A 10537-nucleotide genomic window follows, 5' to 3' on the forward strand; every position below is an offset into this window, starting at 1 on the left:
TAGCTTCCGGCCGGGTGCGGTGGCTCATGCCTATAATCCCAGCACTTTGGGAGGCCAAGGCGGGCGGATCATGAGGGCAGCAGATCGAGACCATCCTGGCTAACACGGTGAAACCCCGTCTCTACTAAAATACAAAAAAAAAAAAAACTAGCCGGGCGAGGGGCGGCGCCTGTAGTCCCAGCTACTCGGGAGGCTGAGGCAGGAGAATGGCGTGAACCCGGGAGGCGGAGCTTGCAGTGAGCTGAGATCTGGCCACTGCACTCCAGCCTGGGTGACAGAGCGAGACTCCGTCTCAAAAAAAAAAAAAAAAAAAAAAAAAAAAAAACTCATAAAGCATGAGCTCTTGCCACATATCAAGAGTGAGCCCAGTCAAGACCAACTCCTGTCTTGTCTACCTGGGAATTTAGATCTCAAGAGAAGTTCAAAAGGTTTTCATGTGTCGTGCCATTTAACAACCTCCTCAACCTTATGAAATCAGGGAACTCTGCTTTTGTTAGATCAATGTTCCTAGTCAAAGATGCTGAACGGATTGTTGAGTAAGTATGTGACTAAAGGTTAGATTAGAAAGACACACTTAGGGAAGACACTATCACTTATCAGAATGGGACAAACTGAGGAGCATATTCCTGAGTGAGGTCAGTTAGGAATGAAGCTTCAGGAGTGAGGAATACACACACATACTCTGTAAAAAAGTAAATGAAGAGAGCACAAAGAAACTCCAATTTACCCGAGCCATGGTTTTTAGAGCTGCAAGAAATGATCAGTCCTCTTCTGGGTTCCTATCTTAGGAAAGCACAGAGTCTGGAGAATGCAGAGCTAGGGAGGAGAAAGCAGAACCATGAGACCAGGTGTTTTGCAAAGTAACAAATGATTCAGTTGGAATTATCTTTGTTGTTCTTTTCTTCCTGTTTCTCCCACCCCCAAAACACACACTAAGGCGGAGAGATATATGTTGTGGTTCTTACCTTGATCAAACTCAATGCTTCCTATATACAAACAGAAAATATAATAACCTCTCTACCACTTCTGAAATGAAACTCATAGGTAATAACAACACATCTATAGATGTCAAAAATGGAGATAATGAACAACTTAGTATTTCAATATATTTATGATCGTACACAACTACATTAGAAGGCACAAATAGTTAAATGCTTATGCTTACAATTACTTATAATGAAGAAATTTAGACTTATAAAATGACAATATGTAACTAAGTATTGTTGACACATTTTATATTTGACGTTTTGAAATAAAGGCTAAATGTATGTGTTCATGTGTATGTATAGAATAAGTAGAAATGCATTATCTATAAATGGAGGTTTCTCTACGTATTTGCCATGGGCAAGACAAATATCACAGCTAGCGTTGCCATCAATACTGTAACTTTTTGAAATGGTTAAAAAAAGAACTCAGTAAATTTCTTAAGCAAAGTACAGCCTTTTTCTCAACCAAATCATGGTTGCATTCCTGGAAGATACAGCTAATAGTAAAACCATCCAATAATAGGAAAGTAGATAAATTCAGCAAATTGAAAAAGTCATGCACAAAAGCATTATGTAAGATATTCCAGACCCGGATAATTATAAACACACTTTTTCCAGGTATGGTTCTCAATTTTGCAAATCACAGACAATTTTTTGTTATGCACTGATGGACAGCTAAATCATAAGTTGGTAAACTACTGTCTACCAACTAGTTTTGTAAATAAAGTTTTATTGGAATACGTCCATACTGATTCAGTTATGTAGTGCCTTTGGCTACTTTCACACTACAGCAGCAGAGCTGAAGAGTTGCAACAGAGACCATGTGGCCCACAAAGTCATATGAAATGTCTAGCTCTTTACAGAAAAAGTTGGGTAATCTCTAACCTAGATCCGAGACCTCACTCCTTCAAAAGCTAGAAGTCGGCCGGGCGCAGTGGCTCACGCCTGTAATCCCAGCACTTTGGGAGGCCTAGGCGGGGGGATCACGAGGTCAGGAGATCGAGACCATCCTGGCTAACACAGTGAAACCCCCGTCTCTACTAAAAATACAAAAAATTAGCCAGGCGTGGTGGCATACGCCTGTAGTCCCAGCTACCCGGAAGGCTGACGCAGGGGAATGGCATGAACCCAGGAGGTGGAGCTTGCAGTGAGCTAAGATCACGCCACTGCACTCCAGCCTGGGCGACAGAGCGAGACTCCGTCTCAAACAAAAAAGCTAGAAGTCTTTACCCTCAACCCTGTTACTTTAACATTCAACAGGACCTAGATGTATTTCCAAAACACCCTCTAGGGAGAATAACTGCCCCTGCAGAGAATCATTGATATAGGTACTGAATACATTTTTAATTGAAAATTCGACTTCTTCAACATATAGATTTAGATAAGATGAAAAATCATTAATTTCTTTTAAATTCATCAGAGAGCTGAGGGCACAAATTTAAAAGACCTAAATTCCAAAAAAGTGCCAAGCTCTTTATTTAAAAAAAATTTTTTTTTTTGAGACAGGGCCTCACTCTCTCACCCAAGCTGGGGTGCAGTGGCATGATCATAGCTTACTGTAACCCTGAACTCCTAGGCTCAAGTAATCCTCCTACCTCAGCCTTCGAAGTAGCTAGGACTGCAGGCATGTGCCATCATACCCAGCTAATTTTTACTTTTTTTTGTTGAGAGGGGGTTTTGCTACATTGTCCAGGCTGGTCTTGAACTCCTGGTCTCAAGCAGTCCTCCTGCCTCAGCCTCCCAAAGTGCTAGGATTATAGGTATGAGCCACCACATGTGGCCCTAAGCTCTTCTTAAGAGCCACATATGGATGCTCCCATCTCTGGCAGAGCTTAAACTACATTGTATCAATAATAGTGCAACCATTCCAATAAAAATACAGTATTAAGATAAAAACTCAAGTTCCAACTATATGCTCTTTACAAGAAGCACATTTTAAATATAAAGATGGGCTGAAAGTAAAATGGGAAGATACACCATACAAACACTAATCACAAGAAAGCTTGTATGCCTATATTAGTATAAGACAAAATAGACTTCAAGATAAAGAGAAATACTAGCAATAAGGAGGATCAACTCATCAAGAAGACAGCAATCCAAATGTAGAGATTTAACAATGAAGCTTCAAAATGTGTGAAGCAAAAATTGACAGAACTAAAGGAAGAAAGAGACAAACCCACAATCAGAGTTGGGAATTTTAAGATCTTTTGCTCAGTAACTGATAGAATGAGTAGACAATAAAATCAATAACAATATAGAGGATTTATATACCACTATATCAAGTACCTTGGCCAAGCTGATAAATATCTATTAATAGAATACCACATCCACTTACCAAAAGCTAAGGTGGGCTGAAGAGAACTGAGCTGCAAGGTGTTGGAATAAGTGATTAACACAACCAGACTTTAATCACTTAGTAATCACTTAATGTAAGAGGCTAACCCAGAGAAAGCGCTGAGTACTCCACTGTTTCACTCCCCCAACCCCAACCATGAAATAGCACCTGGAGAGGGTCAGAGAGGGTCAGGCAGGTCAGTGCAAATGTGGATCAGTGCAGAAGTGAGTCATCTCACTGCTAAGGGAATGCAGAACAAAAGGCTCCTGTCATTCATTTTATGGACCGGAACCAGAGGACAAGAAGACAAGGGAAGGGCTAAGAGTGAAAAAGTAGTGAGTACTGGCCAAGCATGGTGGCTCATGCCTGTAAGCAACCCCAGCACTTTGGAAGACCGAGGCAGGAGGATTGCTTGAGGCCAGAAGTTTGAGACCAGCCTGGGCAACATAGTAAGAATCTGTCTCTACAAAATAATAATAAAACTTCAGCCAGGCATTGTGGTGCAAACCTGTAGTCCTAGCTACTTGGGAGGCTGAGACAGGAGGATTGCCTGAACTGCCCAGGAGTTCAAGGCTGAAATGAGCTATGATAACACCACTACACTCCAGTCTGGGTGACAGAGCAATACCCTGTCTCCAAAAATTGTTTTAAAAAAGAAAAGAAAAGAAAGAAAAAAGAAATAAAGAAAAAAATTAAAACTACGGAGTACTAAGAGTGGGAAAAAAAGTGTCTTCAAGGTTTCCCCTCTCCCCTAGATTAGGATGTCCTCTTGGCAGAGGCACCTGATAAAGAGGCCTCCTAATGGAGATGCCTGGGTTAGGAATGTAAACACGCGTAACAGCATAGCTGGTCCAGGAGGCCTGAGTCCTGAACTGCAGCTCCCTTTAGAGACTGTAATGCACTAGATGTGCACCAAGTCTGCTGCGGGGAGGCCAGCTTTCCCCTGTGTGACCTGCCAGGAATGACTTGGTGGAGCCTGAGGGCCCACACATAGGATTTTGGCAAGAGTCAGACTCTTCATTAACAACTGCGTATGGAAAGGCCATCAAAATGAACCAGATGCTGGGTCATAAACAAGTATCCGTAAATATTTTAAAAACTGAATTATACGGAGAATGTACGATGGTCAGTGTCCACACATTATTAAAATTGCAAACTTGTAACCAGAATCACTAAATATTTGGAAATTAAACATACTTCTAAATAACCCATGCAAAAACACATTGGAAATACGCTGAAATGAGTGACAATGGAAACACACGTATCAGATTCTGTGAGCTGCAACAAAAGCAGTATTTAGAGGACAATTTATAGTGTTAAATGCTTATGTTAGAAAAATGATTCAGGCTCCCACTTTAGGAAGCTGGAAAAAGAGGAGCAAATGAAGACCAAAGTAAGAAGAAATAATAAAAATAAGCACAAAATCCACAATATAAAGTAGATTACAATAGAGAGTATCAATAAACTCAAAAATTGATTCTTTCAAAAGATTCATACAGTTTATAAACCCCTACCAAGTTTTCAAAAAAATATACTACCAAAGTACAGACTGGACCACAGATTTTTTAAGGCTTTAATTAAAAAGATAATACAATTCTATGCCAATAATTTTGGCAATTTCAACGAGATAGACAAATTCCTTAAAACAAAAATTGCCAAAATTCACACAAGAAAAAACAGAAGGCCGGGCGCGGTGGCTCAAGCCTGTAGTCCCAGCACTTTGGGAGGCCGAGATGGGCAGATCACGAGGTCTGGAGATGAGACCATCCTGGCTAACACGGTGAAACCCCGTCTCTACTAAAAAATATAAAAAACTAGCTGGGCGAGGTGGCGGGCGCCTGTAGTCCCAGCTACTCCGGAGGCTGAGGCAGGAGAATGGCATAAACCCGAGAGGCGGAGCTTGCAGTGAGCGGAGATCCGGCCACTGCACTCCAGCCTGGGCGACAGAACCAGACTCTGTCTCAAAAAAAAAAAAAAAAAAAAAAGAAAAAACAGAAGTAAAAATCATCCCATGGATATTAAAGAAACTGAATGTGTAGAAACAAACTGCCCACAGAGAAGGCCCAGATGGCTTTACTGGTAAATTCTACCAACAATTAAGGCAGATATTCTTTCACAAATGTTTTCAGAAAACAGAAAAAGGAGATAGCACTCTGTTCTACATCTTGAGGCCAAATAATCATAATACTAAAACCTCACAAAGATATTGCACGAAAAAAAATTACAGTTCAATAGCCTCTAGGAAGACAGACATACAACAAAGTTATAAAGTATTATCAATCAAATCTATTTGACTTTGGAACCACAAGTATGTTTTCTATAACTATAATCACAAAATTAAATCAAAATGAAAAAAAATCTCTAAGAACCAAAAGCAAAATGAAACAAATTTATCTGTGTATACAAAGCTGGAAGGTTAAACATATAAAGGAGCGAATATTTTCAGGAACTTTAAAATAGGGTCATTTGACATTAGACCCAATATAACCTACAAACAAAATAACTATAAACTGTTTTTCAAAGTTGTCTTAAGAGTTTGTTATGTTATAACTTTAAGAAGTTATGTCTTAGAGTTTTTCAGTAGTTATACTGTTATTAATATTGGCATTGTTAGTCTAAAACTAATATACGTATATAACCTGAAATGATTATACACACACATATATCAGTGAGAATCTTAGTATCATTAATCATTACGAATTAAGATTTTTCTCAGATTATAAAAGAAACAAATATAAAATCAAAGATAGTGAGAAAAACTATAATCTTTTAATTCAATTGGAAATATCAGTATACAATCAGGATTTTTTTTCTCCTTCTAAAAAATTTGTATTTCACCAGCTCTGTTAAGGCTATAAGCAATGGCAATGAGAGTTCCTACTATCCTGGTTGTGACTTCTTCTTTTTTTTTTTTTTTTTTTTTTGAGATGGAGTCTCGTTCTGTCGCCGGGGCTGGAGTGCAGGGGCCAGATCTCAGCTCACTGCAAGCTCCGCCTCCCGGGTTTACTCCATTCTCCTGCCTCAGCCTCCTGAGTAGCTGGGACTACAGGCACCCGCCACCTCGGCCCGCTAGTTTTTTGTATTTTTTAGTAGAGACGGGGTTTCACTGTGCTAGCCAGGATGGTCTCGATCTCCTGACCTCGTGATCCGCCCGTCTCGGCCTCCCAAAGTGCTGGGATTACAGACTTGAGCCACCGCGCCCGGCCGGTTGTGACTTCTTAAAAACACTTCTTATAAAAGGAACCAGGGCCCCATAAATAAATGGCTGATTTTATGTTTGGGACAGGAAATTGTACAAAATGAGCCTAGAATACTCTGTCAGAACAGAAAGTCTGGAATCTGCCAAAGACTACTAGGGTCATGTCAAAAAGAATAAAAAGGAATCCAAAAGTAGACAAATCGGAGAGGGTAAACCTTCCACTTGCCATACATGGAACAATGTGAGCGTTAATAAGAACAGTTACTGTTACAGATCGAAACATAACAGATATGTTTTAATCCACAAGTTAATAATAATAGTTTAAAAGAAAAACATGGAATAAGCTTTGAAAGATGCTGAAAATAATAAGAGAAAACCAATCTTTTATTCTAGTTTTGTTTTTTTTTTCTTTTTGCATAAACTATTCTTCAGGTAACCAAGAATACCTGACATTGAGAAAGGATGGCTCTCTTTATAGATATATTCCAGCTTATAAATGCAGAAGAATTAGAATATCATTCTGTAACCCCTGAAAAAATAACATATTCACATAAAGATATCAATAGCTGGCTGTTAACATCACATAAAGGAAAACAACCAAATACTATGCACCACTTCAGAGATGTGCACATCACTATATATGATGGATTAGTGTTAAAAAAAAAAAAAAAAAAAAAGGCCGGGCGCGGTGGCTCAAGCCTGTAATCCCAGCACTTTGGGAGGCCAAGATAGGTGGATCGCGAGGTCAGGAGATCAAGACCAACCTAGCTAACACGGCGAAACCCCGTCTCTAATAAAAAATACAAAAAACTAGCCAGGCGAGTTGGCGGGTGCCTGTAGTCCCAGCTACTTGGGAGGCTGAGGCAGGAGAATGGCGTAAACCCGGGAGGTGGAGTTTGCAGTGAGCTGAGATCCGGCCACTGCACTCCAGCCTGGGCGACAGAGCAAGACTCCGTCTCAAAAAAAAAAAAAAAAAAAAACAAAAATGGGGCCAGGCACGGTGGTTCACACCTGTAATCCCAGCACTTTGGGAGGCCGAGGCTGGCAGATCAGGAGGTCAGGAGATTGAGACCATCCTGGCCAACATGGTGAAACCCTGCCTCTACAAAAATACAAAAAATTAGCTGGGCATGGTGTCGTGTGCCTGTACTCCCAGCTACTCGGGAGGCTGAGGCAGGGGAATTGCCTGAACCCAGGGGGCGGAGGTTGCAGTGAGCCAAGATCACGCCACTGCACTCCAGCCTGGCGACAGAGCAAGACTCTGTCTCAAGAAAAACAAACAAACAAAAACCAAGCACAAACAAACAAAACTCTTAAATCTGATCAAGCCTTTAAAATTAAATACTGGTTTACAAGAAATACAGTGTCAGAGGAACATGTTAAATGACCCCACAGACCAGCTATCAACAAAATCCAGAATATGGGTAACTCTACAGGAAAATTCTGTTTCTGGCACAAATAAACTGTAAGAAAGAAAAANTGGCAGATCAGGAGGTCAGGCGATTGAGACCATCCTGGCCAACATGGTGAAACCCTGCCTCTACAAAATACAAAAAATTAGCTGGGCATGGTGTCGTGTGCCTGTACTCCCAGCTACTCGGGAGGCTGAGGCAGGGGAATTGCCTGAACCCAGGGGCGGAGGTTGCAGTGAGCCAAGATCACGCCACTGCACTCCAGCCTGGCGACAGAGCAAGACTCTGTCTCAAGAAAACAAACAAACAAAACCAAGCACAAACAAACAAAACTCTTAAATCTGATCAAGCCTTTAAAATTAAATACTGGTTTACAAGAAATACAGTGTCAGAGGAACATGTTAAATGACCCCACAGACCAGCTATCAACAAAATCCAGAATATGGGTAACTCTACAGGAAAATTCTGTTTCTGGCACAAATAAACTGTAAGAAAGAAAAAGTGAAAGAACCCAGAGATTAGAATAATATTTAAGAAACATATTGCATTATTACAACAAATAGACACTGTTTGGATCTTGATTCTAAAAAAAAAATCATAAAAAATATTTACAGACAATGGGAAAATCTGAACACTGATTGGCTCATGACATTAAGACAGTATTGCCTGTTTTGTTTTTTGGGTTTTTTTTTGAGACAGGGTCTCACTCTGTTGCTCAGGCTGGAGTGCAGTGCTGTGATCTTGGCTCACTGCAACCTCTGCCTACAAAGCTCGAGTGATCCTTCCACTTCAGCCTCTCAAGTAGCTGGGGCTACAGGCATGTGCCACCATGCCCAGCTGATTTTTGTATTTTTGGTAGAGACAGGGTTTCACCATGTTGTCCAGGCTGGTCTCAAAATCCTCACCTCATGTGATCCACCTGCCTTGGTCTCCCAAAGTGCTGAGATTACAGGCATGAGCCCCCACGCCTGGCTTTTTTCTTTTTAGCAGTAATGATACTATGGTTATATATTTTTTTAATTTAAAAGTTCTTACCTTTTACAGATATGTATTAATATATTTAAGGATGAAATTATACATCTGAAATCCACTTCAAGATAACCTAGGTGGCGCCCAAGATGGCCGAATAGGAATAGCTCCAGCCTCCAACTCCCAGCCTGAGCGACACAGAAGACAGGTGATTTCTGCATTTTCAACTGAGGTATCGGGTTCATCTCACTAGGGCGCGTCGGACAGTTGATGCTGGTCCACTGGTGCAGCCTGACCAGCGAGAGCTGAAGCAGGGTGAGGCATCGCCTCACCTGGGAAGTGCAAGGGGGAAGGGAATTCCTTTTCCTAGCCAAGGGAAGTTGAGACACACAACACCTGGAAAATCGGGTAACTCTCACCCTAATACTGCACTTTACCAAGGGTCTTAGCAAATGGCACACCAGGAGATTATATCCCACAGCTGGCCCGGATGGTCCCATGCCCATGGAGCCTCCCTCATTGCTAGCACAGCAGTCGGAGATCTAACTGCAAGGTGGCAGCAAGGCTGGGGGGGCGCATGTCATTGCTGAGGCTTAAGTAGATAAACCAAGCCACCAGGAAGCTCGAATTGGGTGAAGCCCACTGCAGCTCAAGGAGGCCTATCTGCCTATGTAGACTCCACCTCTGGGGACAGAGCATAGCTAAACAAAAAGCAGCAGAAACCTCTGCAGATGAAAAAGTCCCTGTCTGACAGCTTTGAAGAGAGCAGTGGATCTCCCAGCACGGAGGTTGAGATCTGAGAACGGACAGACTGCCTGCTCAAGTGGGTCCCTGACCCCTGAGTAGCCTAACTGGGAGACATCCCCACTAGGTGCAGACCGACACATCACACCTCACACGGCTGGGTATACCCTGAGACGAAGCTTCCAGAGCAAGAATCAGACAGTAACAGTCGCTGTTCAGCAATATTCTATGTTCTGCAGTCTCCGCTGCTGATACCCAGGCAAACAGGGTCTGGAGTGTACTTCAAGCAAACTCCAACAGACCTGCAGCTGAGGGTCCTGTTAGAAGGAAAACTAAAAACAGAAAGGACACCCACACCAAAACCCCATAAGTACGTCATCGTCATCAAAGACGAAAGGCAGATAAAACCACAAAGATGGGGAAAAAGCAGTGCAGAAAAGCTGGAAATTAAAAAAGTCAGAGCATATCACCCCTCCAAAGGAACGCAGCTCATCACCAGCAACGGAACAAAGCTGGACAGAGAATGACTTTGACGAGTTGAGAGAAGAAGGCTTCAGTTGATCAAACTTCTCAGAGCTAAAGGAGGAACTATGTAACCAGCACAAAAAAACTAAAAACCTTGAAAAAAGAATGGATGAATGGATAACTAGAATAATTAATGCAGAGAAGACCTTAAAGGAACTGATAGAGATGAAAACCATGACACGAGAATTACGTGACAAATGCACAAGCTTCAGTAACCGACTCTATCAACTGGAAGAAAGATTATCAGTGATTGAAGATCAAATGAATGAAATGAAGCGAGAAGAGAAACCAAAAGAAAAAAGAAGAAAAAGAATTGAACAAAACCTGCAAGAAGTATGGGATTACGTAAAAAGACCAAATCTACGTC

The 10537-nt window shown here is 41.5% G+C and overlaps 1 protein-coding gene across 5 annotated transcripts in view; it reads right to left on the reverse strand.

Moving 5' to 3' along the window:
* LOC108522764 (zinc finger protein 420) overlaps nt 1-10537 on the reverse strand; it is a 92007-nt gene that overhangs the window by 26087 nt on the left and 55383 nt on the right. For all 5 annotated transcript variants that reach the window (XR_001883593.1, XM_017863186.1, XM_017863185.1 and 2 more), the window contains exon 3: nt 728-816. Coding sequence is in view for 3 of the 5 variants with exons in the window: in XM_017863186.1 (XP_017718675.1) it covers nt 728-736 (9 nt within the window). In the remaining 2 variants the exon portion in view is untranslated. The remainder of the gene's footprint in view (nt 1-727; nt 817-10537) is intronic.

Source organism: Rhinopithecus bieti, unplaced genomic scaffold (assembly GCF_001698545.2).
Source record: "Rhinopithecus bieti isolate Rb0 unplaced genomic scaffold, ASM169854v2 scaffold_67983, whole genome shotgun sequence".
NCBI classification, from domain to species: domain Eukaryota; kingdom Metazoa; phylum Chordata; class Mammalia; order Primates; family Cercopithecidae; genus Rhinopithecus; species Rhinopithecus bieti.